The 16,879-nt window shown below is 36.0% G+C and overlaps 1 protein-coding gene across 1 annotated transcript in view; it reads left to right on the forward strand.

The window, feature by feature from the left end:
- Window positions 1–11,167, forward strand: part of gosr1 (golgi SNAP receptor complex member 1) — a 101,960-nt gene extending 90,793 nt beyond the window's left edge. The window contains exons 7-9 of the mRNA XM_039756910.1: window positions 7,401–7,430; window positions 9,999–10,081; window positions 10,747–11,167. Of these exons, the coding sequence (XP_039612844.1) occupies window positions 7,401–7,430; window positions 9,999–10,081; window positions 10,747–10,871 (238 nt within the window). The 3' untranslated portion in view covers window positions 10,872–11,167. The remainder of the gene's footprint in view (window positions 1–7,400; window positions 7,431–9,998; window positions 10,082–10,746) is intronic.
- The last annotated feature ends 5,712 nt before the right edge of the window (window positions 11,168–16,879 follow it).

The following is a 16,879-nucleotide window of genomic DNA, read 5'->3' on the forward strand; positions in this document are numbered from 1 at the left end:
ATTAGGAAGGGGGCAAATAGTTTTTCACACCACTGTAGAAAAAGATAGAAATTATTAACGGAGCCTCTGCAAATTGCCTGTGTCCGGCCAATGCATTGATTACAGTTGAAAGTAGCAGTCTTCAGAATTGGCAACAGATGTTTTGTCATTTAATAAAACCACTGCAAATGTTAAAGCAGCACTTTATTTAAAAAAAAAAAAAAAAAAATCACCTCTATTCATTTTCAAGAGGATTGATTATAAGTAGTCCACAGAAATTGGTGCTGCAGAAAGCGCTCCTCCTCAAGGAACAGATTAAATAATAAAGATTGATAAGAGGCTGTAAACACAATTATTTTCTTTCTGATTTTTATGGATCTCTGAATTTTTCACTACAACAATAAAACTAACAGCCACAGGATTTGTTGCAAAACTGAAGGGACCTTTCAATTATTTGTCTTTTGCGCATGTAATCAGCATTCGAACTGAACAAAACACAGTTAGATGCATACAGGCAAACAGCACCATGGCAAGTAACTCATCAGTGCTCACCGTATTTGATATTTTTTCCTTCTGTAGCGGGTGAACAGTCAGTGAATAAAAACATTGTAATGAGCAGAATCCAATCGGCCGCAAAATAAGTTTGAATCAACCAGAGCGTGATTAGAGTACACTTTTAAGAAAACTCCATTTTTGCCCATCCACTTTACAATGCTGACACTGCTTTTATGAAAGTATCCGGCTCAGGACAGCTTTTTTAAAATCTGTTTTCAGGGTTGAAAATTCTGGGCTAGTGTGTATGAATGGCAAAAATGGAGAAATATCTGCTTTTAAGCAAAAAAATGGTAGTGTGTATTGGGTAAAAGTCTGAAGACGCTATCAAATCTAATAATAACATGAAAATGTGATCGCAAGCAGTTTCAGAGGCAAGAGGGTCTTCGTTGTGCACTTCGTGAAATGCTGGCAATGTCAAAAAGTAACTGAACGCCCATTCCCATTACATGCTTTCTTTTTTGCGACAGCTTCCATGCTTGCTTTTTTGCGACAGCTTCTTGATGCTCTCTACTGCATAGCATGTTCTCCTTGTGGGCCCTGTATGATATACATCCTGTGGAAGGTGTCCACACCACATCAACTACAGTACCTTCTTCTCTACCTACAGAAGCAGCAGTCCTAACTCAAGAGTTCCTTCCATGTTTTTTAAATTCTTACTGTATAATAAAGAATTGACCCAGCAATAGAACAGTTTGTCAGTTGTACTAAAATTCTAAAATGCAGAATTCATGACCTTAAGAATTAGTACTGTTTCACAGGACTGGGAGTTTGGGTTTACATATTAGTACGGTCAATATTTGTGTGTAGTTTACATATTCTTCACATGCCTTCATGTGAAGTCAAGCCAGTCATGTATGCATTAGGCTAATTAGTAACTCCAAATTAGCCCACTATAGGAAGGTGCCAAGGACTTGCATCTAATCTAGATTTGGTCTCTGCTGTCATGTTCTGCTTTGGCTTCCCACAGTCATGAATGGGAATATGAGAGTTAAGAAAATAAATAGATGGAGAAACATGTCACTGTGCACTAGCCTTTGGGCTGTTAAGCAAACTTGCATATCAGTTATTTTACTTTGGCTTACTGCTTTTTGTTCTTTATTTCACCTTATACAATTTCTTGCATTAGAAATTAGTTTTCGCATACCCTTTGGGGTCAAAGCACAGGGTCAGCCTTTGTACAACACATCTGTAGCAATTGCAGGTTAAGGGTCTTGCTCAAGGGCCCAGCAGAGTAGGATCACTTTTGGCAGTAATTCAAACCGGCAATCTTCCGGATCCCAGCACAATCCTTAGCCTTAGAGACCGCATTCCACCCAAATTATGTACCACTGTGCCTCAAATAACAGATGACGAAGCAAGGAATACCACAAACAAAATACAACAAAAGACCACAAGGTAGCAACAAATACATAAAATATACAGTAGATCATTGTGCTCACAGAGTTACACTGTTGGGAAACTGATTGGCTGTGCCACAGAGCAGCACCATGGGACTTTCTTGTTTCATTGTTTGACACAGCCTCAGTAACAGCTAGAAGGTCTGTTTTGTTTCTAATTCATCTGTGCAGATACTTTATTCAAGAAATAATAAACACCTTTTAAATAATAGTAAATCATCTGGTAATTTATTATTTCGCAGTGTGTCTTTTGGTTTCTGATGAGAGGGAGGGCTCCTTTAAGGCTTGTTTTGGGGAGGTAGCTGGACACGTGGCAAATTTGCATGCATAATTAACCATCCAGTGCTGCATCATACAGGGATCAGTGTTATGTATCTGGTGGCAATACTCCTAGAATTCTCATTAAGGTCAGCTAATGTACCCCTCAAATGAAAATGTTGCAAGTGTTTTTTTTTTTTTTTAAATGACCCTTGTACAACAATGGAATAGCAGGGTTGGGTTGAAACATCCACCAGTGGAAGAAAGGCGGGAAATTTGTGCATTTACAGACTGAAGAAATGTCAAGTGTGATGCAGCAATGATCTTACAGACACATGCATGAAAGTTCTGCGCATGGCTGCTACAGTTCTGTGATGTCACACTGGCCTCACAAAGTATCATGGGGCACTAGGAAAGAAAATGTTTGTCTAAGTCAAACATGCTAAATTCCTTGGAAAATAGTTGATGAACAACATCACTGGCAAATAGCATAGTTGCTGTGGAAATGCTTTGCCAAACTTTTCCTTCTGTGTTATTACTTAATAGTAATACAATATTAGAAAAATCAATTTTACTCAGATCAAACCAAAAGATAAACAATTTTAAACAGAGGAAAATTAAGTAAAAACTAAGTAAATAGGTACTGTATGTTTTGAGCTGTTTAAAATGGCAAAGTCTGATTCTCTATTTTTATGAATGCTGTTCTGTGATGGTGCATAAAAACATTTAACAGACTTTAATGATTCACATTTATTAAGGTGATGTTTTAAGATCTTGTTATGATCGCTTTGGTACATGGCAATCCATGGTAAATAGTAGAAGATCTTAGAAGTTTGTGTAACATGTCCCGCAACTACATAGTCATGATTGTTAAAAATTGTTTAAAATTAGGTTTCTCAAACTAGAGTAAAAACGCACCTTTACCAAACAGCAGTATTTTTACATTACTGACAGCCTATGACAGACCTGAAATTATATGGAAAGTTTGAAGAGCACATCCCAAAATACAACTTAAACATATCCTTTAAAACAGTGGTCCCCAACCTTTTTGACACCAAGGACCACTCTACTAGAAGCAAATTTTTCCAGCGACTGGGGGGGAAGGGGGTTTAGGGGCGGGTTCATAGGACAGTTTTATACACAATTAACATTACATTTCTATTATTATTAAGTTATAATATCGTAATAGAAATTATACAGCTTACCATAATGCAGAATCAGTGGGAGCCCAGAACTTGTTTTCCTGCAACCAGAACATCCCATCTGGGAACGATGGAAGACAGTGACACGCAAAGTGTGTTGCTTATGTTCAATCTACTCTGTAATCTCGTTTTGGTTGCTGTCACTGCAGAAAATGCTGCTTCACAAAGATAGAATGTTGGAAATGGAAGCAGCTTCAATAGCTTTTTTCATGTTGATTTTAATCTCCTCCTGCTTACAAGTTGTGCTGAAGAGAATTTGTCTCAGGGTGCAAATGATGCCCAAACCCAATGGCTGAAGCACTGCTGTGCAATTGGGTGGGAGGAATTCAACGCGAACATTATCTGAATATGGAAGTATGTTGTGGGCAGCACAGTTATCAATCAGAAGCCGAATAATCCTCTTCTTCATGTTGTGAGGTTTCTGAACTATTTTGGGACCCCACCCCCCCACTCAACGGGAACGTCACACTGAAGTGTATCCCGAAGCACGATTGCAGCATCTGTGTAAGAATGTTTGTCCATTGCCGGGGAAGGGAAACAGGCTCGTAGCGTTTTGTCCCATTGACAGAGGTCTTAAGAGAGTTTAAAAATCACACATTTTCTTGAATGAGTGCCGCATTAATGGGAATGTTTATTTAAGGAGCATCACTGAACCACATAAAAACTGCTTTTTCACGGTTTTCAAATGCAGTAGTTCGCATACGTTTGCAACGCAACGTTTTTCTTCTTTTTTTGCATATAACAAAGACATATACATTGCATTTGTCATTCCAACAGATTGCATATCACAAACATTAACACTTATAATTTTTTCGTGTCTGCCGTTTCTATAGAAGGGTGACAATGAGTCAAATTCCAATGGATGTTTTTCAGATCTTGACGAGCAATAAGCAGAAGGTATCACTGAAAACCACAGAAAACAAAAACAGCAAAACAAACAGTACAAGGAAAGTTCGAAGAAAGAACTTTTTTTTTTCCACAGAACTAACTGCTCCGATGATGATTCATTCAAGCATTTCAAGGTCACTTCGTTGTAATGAAAGTATCTGCTGCTGAATGTACTTTGTAGTAACGAGATTTCTATAGACTCGTGTCATATGGGGAAACTGTCAGAAACATAAAAATACTTCGTTGTAATACTCTCTCACCTCAGTCTTTCTCCCCTCTCTGTGCCGCTGCAAAGCCCTGCCCGCCTAGCGTTCTGAAAAGTGTCCTCAGTGAAGGGGGCAGCCTTTTTGCTGTAGCCCTTCACTGAGTGAGTCTCGCAGCCCGGCTGTCAGACGGCCATCGGCCCGGTAGCTATAAAAGAAAAAGGAAAACATTTAAAATCTTATAAAGGCTGCTTTCTGAAATTGGGCTTCTGCTATAGCAGTCTGCTTATAATTTCTCCTTTCCTCATAATGATGCAACTACATTGTTTTACTGTCTCCATCAGGTTACTACTGTGTAATACTAGCTTTGTATGTTTTGTGAATTTGTGATGTTCTTGGTTTATGCTCAGATTTTTTCAATTACAAAGCCATTTAAAATTTGTGCATTTTTCTTTTTCATTAAGGGTCTACTGAATGTATTTGCAGTCAAATGCTGCTCTGTCAGTTTTTTAGAGTCAACCCTGGGGCAGTAGTGAAATTAGGAACTGGAATTGAAATTTTGATATCTGGAAAGGGGAATGATGCTTGACTGTGCCACAGAGCTGCCAAAACGTTGTTAGACAAGCGTTACAGTAACACTGGTTGTAGAGGGAGTCTCCAAAATCCATGGAAACAGTTCCAGCTAAGATTTTGAAGAATGCTGTTAGTTTTGTCCTTGTATTATACTTGGCACAATACATTTCATTTGTCATGTTTACTTCAGGGATGTACTTTGGCACTATGCTTACATTATAAAATAAATTAATTTCATAGAAAAATACAAAGTACACACTGCTCCTAAAACCCATCTACTAGAAAGCTAGGTTTAAATTCCACACCCACCCACACAGAGCTTAGACTTTGTGTCAATATCAGTAATTGTGATTTTTTTCATTGTTGTTTTAATACATTGTATTTTTCTAACTGGCATGTGTTTCTTTGTTTTATGGTAGACATTACAGTGTGAGTTTATAATGTACTTAAATAAAACATATTTTCAGCTATTTTACACCAAGCAGTGCAGCTTATGTTAGAGATGTTGTGAAGGTTTCACTTCTATCCCTTAGATTATTTTATAATTGTTTTTAATGTATGCAGTTCTGTAATCGTAATAATTTATGTTCATACTGCTTAATCTTCACAAATCCTAGCCTTTACTTACACAATGATCTTGTAAGCACAATGTAATACAAATAAAGGAGAAATGAATCCATTAAAGCACTCAATATCAAATCTTATTAGAATGGACATAATCAAATCAGAAGGATGTGGCCAATTGCAGTGGATGTAATTTCATTCATAAGTGTACTGGACTGGAAAAGCCTTTATCTGAAACCATGTCCTAGCATTACTTTCATCGTTTTTCTGAAAGTGATTGCTGAATTAACTGAAGAAACTTGGTCAGCTTTATCATATTCTTATCACTGAAATATTTTGAGACAATGTAAACAGAGGGCATTCTTTTTAGCATATTCTTTTGGTGATGCAGCAAAATTTTAGTAGTTATGACCGTTACACGTAGAATTTCGAAATGAAACCTGCTTAACTTTTGTAAGTAACCTGTAAGGAATGAGCCTGCCAAATTTCAGCCTTCTGCCTACATGGGAAGTTGGAGAATTAGTGATGAGTGAGTCAGTGAGGGCTTTGATTTTATTAGTATAGATAAAAAAAAAACCCTGAGAAATCACATGTACATAAGTATTCACATCCTTTGCCATGAAGCTCAAAATTTAGCTCAGGTTCATCCTGTTTCCCCTGATCATCCTTGAGATGTTTCTGCAGCTTAATTGGAGTTCCAGAAGGACAACCATCTCTGCAGCAATCCACCAATCAGGCCGGTATTGTAGAGTGGCCAGACGGAAGCCACTCCTTAGTAAACGGCACATGGCAGCCCGCCTGGAGTTTGCCAAAAGGCACCTGAAGGACACTCAGACCATGAGAAACAAAATTCTCTGGTCTGATGAGACAAAGATTGAACTCTGCGGTGTGAATGCCAGGCGTCACGTTTGGAGGAAACCAGGCACCGCTCATCACCAGGCCAATACCATCCCTACAGTGAAGCATGGTGGTGGCAGCATCATGCTCTGGGGATGTTTTTCAGTGGCAGGAACTGGGAGACTAGTCAGGATAAAGGGAAAGATGACTGCAGCAATGTACAGAGACATTCTGGATGAAAACCTGCTCCAGAGCGCTCTTGACCTCAGACTGGGGCGACGGTTCATCTTTCAGCAGGGCAACGACCCTAAGCACACAGCCAAGATATCAAAGGAGTGGCTTCAGGACAACTCTGTGAATGTCCTTGAGTGGCCCAGCCAGAGCCCAGACTTGAATCCGATTGAACATCTCTGGGGAGATCTTAAAATGGCTGTGCACTGACCCTTCCCATCCAACCTGATGGAGCTTGAGAGGTGCTGCAAAGAGGAATGGGCGAAACTGGCCAAGGATAGGTGTGCCAAGCTTGTGGCATCATATTCAAAAAGACTTGAGGCTGTAATTGCTGCCAAAGGTTCATCGACAAAGTATTGAGCAAAGGCTGTGAATACTTATGTACATGTGATTTCTCAGTTTTTTTATTTTTAATAAATTTGCAAAAACCTCAAGTAAACTTTTTTCACGTTGTCATTATGGGGTGTTGTGTGTAGAATTCTGATGAAAAAAATTAATCCATTTTGGAATAAGGCTGTAACATAACAAAATTTGGAAAAAGTGATGCGCTGTGAATACTTTCCGGACGCGCTGTATCACTATTTTTTTTTTCAGTAAATGTATAAACAAGGCAGATTACTTGTGGTCCAGTTACAAAGATCATGGTTTTAACTGAATAATGCTTCTAATACTGTTTATTCAGATTTTTGATTTGATTTTTGTTTTCTTTGCAGCTCTGATCGTCTCGTAGATGACACAATAAGGTAAGACATGCATAATAGAAAACTATAGCTCTCTTTGTACATGCATCCAGAATTTTAAGTAATTTTACAAAGCAACTTATTCCGTACTAATAATATCTTAAAAAAAAAAAAAAAAAATTTAAATCCAGTCATTGTGTCAGTGAGCATATTTCTTCCAAAGTATAGACAAGTGGTTCTCGAACTTTTTATAGTGTGATCCCAAAAATGATGACACCATTTTAAAAAACTCATTATTTTCTACTGATTCCCACTAGGAGTTTCTTTGATTCCATAATGCTGTCCATAAATCTTAAGAATATTCATAATCACATGTCAGCCTTGCACAGAAAATAGCTGGAACCCTTTCTGATTACAATTTAAGTTTTTATACATTAACAATAGAATGAAAGGTCAGACTTGATAGCGAAAATGTAACCTTACCTTCTTTCTCTGCAGCATCTAAATAACGTCATTGGAAAGAACAAAAGTAAAGATAAGGGTATGTGGTTACAATAATACAAATATAAAAAAACACTTCATTCATTAGTAACATCAAACAAACATAATCCCCTTGTCACAGTTTGTGCAATATAAAACACTCAAAGTAATTTCACCGTGTTCAGAGTATCTGTCCCTTTTGAAATCTGAATAGGAAATACAAATGCACCTTCTGAAAAAGTTCAGGCACATGACCCCCTCGGCACTCTCCACGTGTTTTATCATCAGTTTGATGGCTTTGTCTTTTAGTAGTAGTTATGATAGTAGTATTGCTATATGTACTTTAAAGTACAGTACTTAAACATACAGTGGTGTGAAAAACTATTTGCCCCCTTCCTGATTTCTTATTCTTTTGCATGTTTGTCACACAAAATGTTTCTGATCATCAAACACATTTAACCATTAGTCAAATATAACACAAGTAAACACACAATGCAGTTTTTAAATGATGGTTTTTATTATTTAGGGAGAAAAAAAATCCAAACCTACATGGCCCTGTGTGAAAAAGTAATTGCCCCCTGAACCTAATAACTGGTTGGGCCACCCTTAGCAGCAATAACTGCAATCAAGCGTTTGCGATAACTTGCTCTGGAGGAATTTTGGCCCACTCATCTTTGCAGAATTGTTGTAATTCAGCTTTATTTGAGGGTTTTCTAGCATGAACTGCCTTTTTAAGGTCATGCCATAGCATCTCAATTGGATTCAGGTCAGGACTTTGACTAGGCCACTCCAAAGTCTTCATTTTGTTTTTCTTCAGCCATTCAGAGGTGGATTTGCTGGTGTGTTTTGGGTCATTGTCCTGTTGCAGCACCCAAGATCGCTTCAGCTTGAGTTGCGAACAGATGGCGGACATTCTCCTTCAGGATTTTTGGTAGACAGTAGAATTCATGGTTCCATCTATCACAGCAAGCCTTCCAGGTCCTGAAGCAGCAAAACAACCCCAGACCATCACACTACCACCACCATATTTTACTGTTGGTATGATGTTCTTTTTCTGAAATGCTGTGTTCCTTTTACGCCAGATGTAACGGGACATTTGCTTTCCAAAAAGTTCAACTTTTGTCTCATCAGTCCACAAGATATTTTCCCAAAAGTCTTGGCAATCATTGAGATGTTTCTTAGCAAAATTGAGACAAGCCCTAATGTTCTTTTTGCTTAACAGTGGTTTGCGTCTTGGAAATCTGCCATGTAGGCCTTTTTTGCCCAGTCTCTTTCTTATGGTGGAGTCGTGAACACTGACCTTAATTGAGGCAAGTGAGGCCTGCAGTTCTTTAGTCGTTGTCCTGGGGTCTTTTGTGACCTCTCGGATGAGTCGTCTCTGCGCTCTTGGGGTAATTTTGGTCGGCTGGCCACTCCTGAGAAGGTTCACCACTGTTCCATGTTTTTGCCATTTGTGGATAATGGCTCTCACTGTGGTTCGCTGGAGTCCCAAAGCTTTAGAAATGGCTTTATAACCTTTACCAGACTGATAGATCTCAATTACTTCTGTTCTCATTTGTTCCTGAATTTCTTTGGATCTTGGCATGATGTCTAGCTTTTGAGGTGCTTTTGGTCTACTTCTCTGTGTCAGGCAGCTCCTATTTAAGTGATTTCTTGATTGAAACAGGTGTGACAGTAATCAGGCCTGGGGGTGGCTATGGAAATTGAACTCAGGTGTGATACACCACAGTTAGGTTATTTTTTAACAAGGGGGCAATTACTTTATCACATAGGGCCATGTAGGTTTGGATTTTTTTCTCCCTAAATAATAAAAACCATCATTTCAAAACTGCATTTTGTGTTTACTTGTGTTATATTTGACTAATGGTTAAATGTGTTTGATGATCAGAAACATTTTGTGTGACAAACATGCAAAAGAATAAGAAATCAGGAAGGGGGCAAATAGTTTTTCACACCACTGTATAAAATGTACTTTATTGACCAGAAATTGCTTTCACGCTCCCAATGACTCAGAATGGGGTGCCACTAAGAACTTTCACATGGTTTCACTGGCACTGCGTCATTTGGTGACACCATGTTTGAGAACCACTGGTATAGTCTAACCTTGGGTTAGTTAAATGTTACATTATCTCAGTGTTTTTTTTCCTGCAGTATTGCTATGGCAACAAAAGAGAATATGACTTCCCAACGAGGAATGCTGAAGTCAATTCAAAGTCGTGTCAACACTCTTGCCAGTATCCTTTTGTACAAGGCCAGACTTGGCAGCAGTGGGTAGTTGAAACTGTTGTCTTGTATATATTCATTGTACTGTAAATGGTGAGTTGTATTGTCATTGAAAAAATACTAAAGTATATGGAACTTTCCATTTTTTGCTGCCTTTGCTAAACTGGTATAGCAAAAAAATGCATAACATTTTATGAAGGTGCACCATGCATTGGACTTGTTTTGAGGAAGAGGGAGGTGTTAACCCTTTAGCTTAAAGGGTAAACCTTCTGAATTTTAGTTTATATGTGCACTAGTGTTTCAAAACTAGGAGCACACTATTGGGTTTCCAATTAAATACATTTGTTTGCATATTTTTTTAAACTTTTATTTTAGTATCATGTCTCATCTAAACAGCAATCCTGTTTGTTGGTATTTTAAAACAAACCTTTTTCAAAAGTATTAAAAATACCATTTCCAGTAATGTCGGGTTTCATGAATATTTTGAATAGCCCTTGTTAAAAACAACTGTTCACTCTGCAATAAAAGTAATTCAGATTTGTTTTTCCACAGCTTAGCCTATTATGAAATGAATAGAGACTAGCTAACAACTTCTGTTAAAAATTGGTATTAGTCTGCCTTAAGAAGTCATTTATTGTTTTAGAAAAAAGGTAATTTTCCTTATGACTATTTTAAGATCGGTTTCCTGCTATTAACAGTCTCATTCAGAGGATAAACTTGAGGAAGAGGAGAGACTCTTTAATCCTAGGAGGAGTCATTGGGATCTGTACCATTCTGCTGCTGCTGTATGCTTTCCATTGATGAACAGTTGACCTGACCTGGCAGTAGGGCTGGCCTTAATTAAAGAACAAGGGAAAAATAGGTTAGAAACTGGCAGTGCCCATGTTGCTGACATTTAACCTGTGGCCATTTGAAAACATTTCCTGTTTCAGAGCTCTGCTGCAGTTAGATGTTCTCAGTAGCACATTAAATTAAATTATATGTGAATTATTTCATATAAATTTAAGGAAACAGATTGTACTGTGGCTTCAGAAAGAGATGCTGATATGTATATGTGTGTGTGTGTATAAATAAATATATATATATATATATATATATATATATATATATATATATATATATATATATATATATATATATATATAAATATATAAAAAATAAATAAAAAATAGAGAGCAAGAGGTGGGTGAGCTGTTCAGGTGGCATTTGTTTCATGCTTTAATTAAGCAAATCACAGTAGTTCATTCTTACATGAACATGTACAACTGCAGTTCGGATGACTTTTTTAGGCAGGATGTATAAAGAATGAGACTGGAATAACATTACTCTTGCAGTTGGGATGACTTTTTTAGGCAGGGTGTACAAAGAATGAGGCTGGAATAACATTTCTCTTTTTAGTTGTCTTTTTCCCCTTTTTTATGACTCATCCTTATTCTTTTGGATGTTCAGGATTTTCCTAATGCATATCTGTAAATAAATGTGAATTTAACTTTGGTGTCATTGAAACGTTGAAGATCAGTTTAAAAACTTGCTTTCATTTAACAGAAAGTTGCATTTCCCTTCTGTGAAGTGTTTAGTTATACATCAGATTTGGGTGTATAGGTGAAAAACTCCAATGTATAAGTTGATGATCTAATTTGAAAAAATATGTTCCTTTATTAATTTGGTTCAATATATGTTACAAGTGCACCCAGACTACAGTTACCATGATTTTTAACATAACTACATCCAATTAAATCTATATTTTATTATTTTGTTTTCTGCAGGGTTGCTGCAGTGTGACCTGAAACTATACAAAATGTGTGCTGCAGGACTGTATGTGCTGCAGTAAGCCCTGGGGTGAATCAAGCAGTTACCTTTAAATAGTTTGCATGAATTACCTGACAGTTTCTTCTGTCCATTGGCTTGTTGAACATTACAAAAACCCAGTTTTTCCATATTTTTTCCCTGATTTTGACCTTTGTAATATGTACCATTCAAGTGTTTAGAAAGGTCATGCAAGTCTTAAGGACCGTACAAAAATGAAATTCATATTACCGTCTGTATTTTAATTATGTCCAGAGGTGTTTCTACATTATAAATTATTTTCAGCTACTTTCAGTCCTAAATCTTCAATTATTAAATGAAAATAACATTCACTAGTTTTAACATTTAACAGCACTACTTAATTCAGGATAGGTATTTGATGGACACCTTCAAGAGATTCTAGAAATCTTTGATTCATTTTCTTTTTACTATTAGATCAGATAATACAGATTAAAACCAAGTGACATTGTATTGAAGGTTTCCTAACTCTTTAGATATATCTGTATATCCTGCCATTTTTATAGTTATTCTCCAGTATTGTTAATGTTTTGGTAAAGCTTTCTTTTTCTGATTTAATTGACTTTCTCAAAAATCTGAAGTGCAAGATGGGTTTTTATGGCAATTTAGACCCAAAATCTCAAGACAAACCATAAAACAGATTCCTACTTGATTAATTGTGAAACAGCAGCATTTCCAATTCTATATCTCATCTACCCTTATTAGGCTTATATGGCTGCCCTGAGTTAATAGTTCTGTCAGTCAAAATAACACCACAGTGGAATTTTACTTATCTTTGTGCATTTTACATACTTGTTTACAATTACATAATTTACAATTTACATAATTGTTTCATTACTCAGATATACTGAAGTATTATTTAAATTTGGAGCTTTTGGATGACCCATATCTATTCCCAGTGAGACTGTTAAGTTCAACAAAAAGAAGACCAAGGCTCTTTGGTTTTAATTTAAACAGTTTTATGAAATCATGTATGTAATGTTAGATTTTTTTTCTTTTCCAGTTCTCTTTTATTGGTAAATTAATGAGTGCAACACAAGTTTCATGGAACTGATATAGGTAGGATATTATTTTGAAGTATTTGCAAGGATTTAGCAGAACTGTGAAGGTTACCTGAAATTCATTCTGAAAATGCTGGCAGAAAAAGTTTGTTTTTTTTTTAAATGGTGTACGTTTCTCCAGCATTTTTGTAAACTCCAGTGCAAGGTAGTGACAATTAAGTTCACCTAGATATCTCCATGTCCTTGCTGTTATGATCGGTTATTTTGTGTGTGTTTTTTAAATTAATTTCTTTTGTCTACTTTGATTGCCCAGTGGGTTAACTTCTGATCTTCTACAAAATCAGCTCTTACTAGGTTTCATCAGGATTGAGTCTTAAATGTCTGAATTTTGGGGGAAAAGAATATTCTACCTTTCAAATACTTGTTAAATGTATTGCATTTTTCTCACTTTTGTAAATAGCATTATTATTATTATTATTATTATTAATTTTTGACATTAAAGTTACAATCTCACAGAAAATTGTCTGTTTTTTTCAATATGTCTGTTTTATTATAAGAAAGCAATTGAAAGGCTTTCAAAGTACTGTTTTCTTAGTGTATAGCATAGCAAGTAGCAGTTTGTCAGTGAAGTAGGTTTACAGAATGTTATTAGAGCTACCTCATGTTAAGTAACATGCTGTACATGTACACCACTGATAGTATTATAAATTGGGCCAGGCCTCTGCCCAAAGTTTAGGATACATGACAAATATTCACATGTATTTTTATGCAGTTGGACTCAAGTTGGGTTAAGTGTCTTGGTCAGGATCATATAGTTCATCAAGGATGATGGGACTGAACCGTCAGCGTTGTAATTAAATGTCCAAAGACTTGAGTTACTACACCATTCTCTAAGGTAATGAAAAAAAAGCATCCTGTAATTTCAGATGGCTTTCATAAACTTATTTTATTCAAATGTCAAAAAACATTTTTTAAACATTATCTAGTTTTAAGACTGGACAACAAGTGAAACCCACAGAATGTCAAGCATTTACACCTGTTTTACATGCTATGTAATCAAAACACTTGCATTCATCTATACCAATGTACCTGAACATGTACTAACAAAAAAAAAATGTAATCAGTTATATAGAAAAGCACCAAAAGATTTAGAAGCAAACATTATTTCCAGGAATATCTAAAGGCATGATGTTAGGCTGAAGCACCTCGGGCAAGCAATGTTTTACATTTAACAGGCTGTTTGACTATGCATTGTTAATGAATGGGGAAAGTGCCATGTCATTACCAAGCATTTTAAGTTCTGCATTCTGTCAGAAACAATATAATTAATTGAAACCTCCCCTTTGTGCTTTAAAGAACAAAGGATACAAGGGAAGAAAATTTTAAAGCATCCTCAATCTTAAACATTTGTATAGGTCTGAATTGTCAAATGAAAATGTAAGACAACAAATGGAATGGATGAGTTCAAGTTGGCCGGGGCATTAAGCAGAGGTTGTCAAGGATAAATCAGTAAGTAGCACTTCTGCTAAATGGAAAGATCATTGTGGCATATAACAATCCTGATGAAGAAAATTCTAATCTGAAACATATGGCCTTAACCATGTTATCACTAGTGTACAATGAACAAAATGCAATTCTCTGTATGCAAGAAGCCAGTTCAAAAATAATTTTTCAGTTGTATTTGTTTTAAGATTTATAAATCTCATTGGAATCTCCTCTTAAATGTTTCAGATGAATGAACCTCAGTAGTAGCTCAGCATGACTTCCATAGCTTCTACTAACCAAATTTTTATGGGGAGGGGGAAGCAGTTCATTGTGTTGCAGAAAGATACAAACATAATATCAGCCTTCTGTTAATTAGTAAATGTAGGACTGTGTCTTTGATTTTATTCTATATGTCAAGGTTTAAAGATACATATTTAAAATATTTTGTTGCATTATTTTCAGACATTTTCATTGCATTATAAAAATTCAAAGCCTCAACTTTTGCTACTAGTTACTTGAATTTTGTGAATCTGGATTTCCAGTGTTTCTACAACTGCCCACCATATGAATTTTGAAAGAATTTATACTTTTCATACTAAGCTTATTATGGTTTCCTATTTTTATTATAACATCATGTTTAAGATCAAACATTTGACTTAAATGAAGCTGCAAATTTGTCAGATTGTGATTTTTTTTCCCCTTATTTTTGGCCCCTCTTTGTAATGCATTATTGTAGCCTTCCATCCTGTACCTATTTTGTTGTATATGCATTTTTAAGAGCTAGTTCATTTTCATTCTAAAAAACTGATTTCCAATGTTTGTTTATTTTAGAACTCCTGATTCCATAAACGTTATATAAACTAAAAGCCACTTTGCTGTCTTTTATTCAGTAGCAAGTGCTTCTATTCAGATAGGATATTTTTGTGAGAGGGTCTTTCTTTGACAATCATGACCTGAATGACAATCGCCACGAGTATCATCAAGGTGAAACTACCATATTACATGAATTTTATCAGAATAAGCTAAATAACTATAGTGTGGGCCACCTCTTAATATGACTAGTCTTAAAACTTTAACATGTTTAGTTTCAGTTAGTTCATTTTTCTTTCTACTCTCTGCTTAGGGACTTTTCTAAGTTATTACAAATATTAAAACATGCCAGTATTGTAAATTTAAAGACTGCTTAGTTTTTATCTAATGTCAAAGTTTTGAGCAATGAAAAAGACATAAGCTTGTATAAGACCACTACTAATGAGACCACTTGATGGGCAGCCTTGTTCAGTGTAGATAGGATTTACAAATTAGTAATGTACATATCTGGAAATCAGTAGTATTACTGAAAAAAGAGGAACAGAACTGTAACCTGTAAAAGAAAAGAGTACATCAAATGATTGTGTATCCAGCAACAACTCTTATCCAAACTAAATGATCAAGGAAATATGAATGCAAAGCAGAATTCATTCAAATGGGTAAGATGCAGCTACCCCACAACCCTGCTCTGGATAAGAATTTTTCAAAGATAGATGGATGGCCCAAGTGAGTAATAGATAGCACAAGAACTAGTAAAACATATTCTTTTTTTTTGTCTAGCATTATCCCAAGTGCATAATCTGTCAACTACAGATGCATGCACCATTCTCTGTTAATATTTTCTGTTAATGGATGACTTCTTTTAGAATTGAACTTTTCTGTTTAATGGCATGTTATTGGCTCCTGTCTTCTAACTCCTATTACTCAATTTTTCCTTCACTAGACTGTTTTCCCCCAAAATATTTACTATGCCGCCTATGTGTAACTTAGTAAAAAAGATCTCCTTCTGAAATAATCTAGTTTTTGAGTTTAAGCAATGCATAATAAATCTTTATATCTCTTAATGTGGAAAATGTATGGCTCTAGGAAGTAACTGGTCTTTGCAGAATAATGAGAGAACCTGTTTCCTAACTGGCTAACATTATTCATGTTAGAAAAATAAAATCACCTGAGCATTTACACTTCTTGTTTTGTCTCACAATCCAGCATAGAAAGTAATCATATACTGTACAATTTTAGATGGTCAGTTTTCAAATATCGATCCTACTCTCTTCTGTACTGAGATTGTTTTAATTACTTACATAATAATAGAACAGATTTCATATTGCAGGCAGTGATTTTTTTTCATACATTAGTGCCTTCATCTGGCACTGTTGTAGATTTTTCACTGTACCGTACGGTATTTGAAAAAAATACTAGAAATGTGTTTCAGCAGTAAATCCTTATGATGTATCAGGGTTAAACTTGACAGCTCCTCTAAGGCATTATTAACAGTTCCCATTCTTAAAATGTTATTAGTAATCATAGTCGAATGGGTGTCCATTGTGTCAGAAGCTTAACGGGTCCATAAAAGTCAGTTATTTCAGAGCAGGCCTCCTCACATGCGTTTTACCTAATCACCTGAAGAATGAGGACATGCAGCAAGGTTGCAGTGTGTTCAGGAAGGCATGCAGAAACTCCTTTTTTTTT

The sequence above is a fragment of the Polypterus senegalus genome, chromosome 6 (assembly GCF_016835505.1).
Source record: "Polypterus senegalus isolate Bchr_013 chromosome 6, ASM1683550v1, whole genome shotgun sequence".
NCBI lineage: Eukaryota > Metazoa > Chordata > Cladistia > Polypteriformes > Polypteridae > Polypterus > Polypterus senegalus.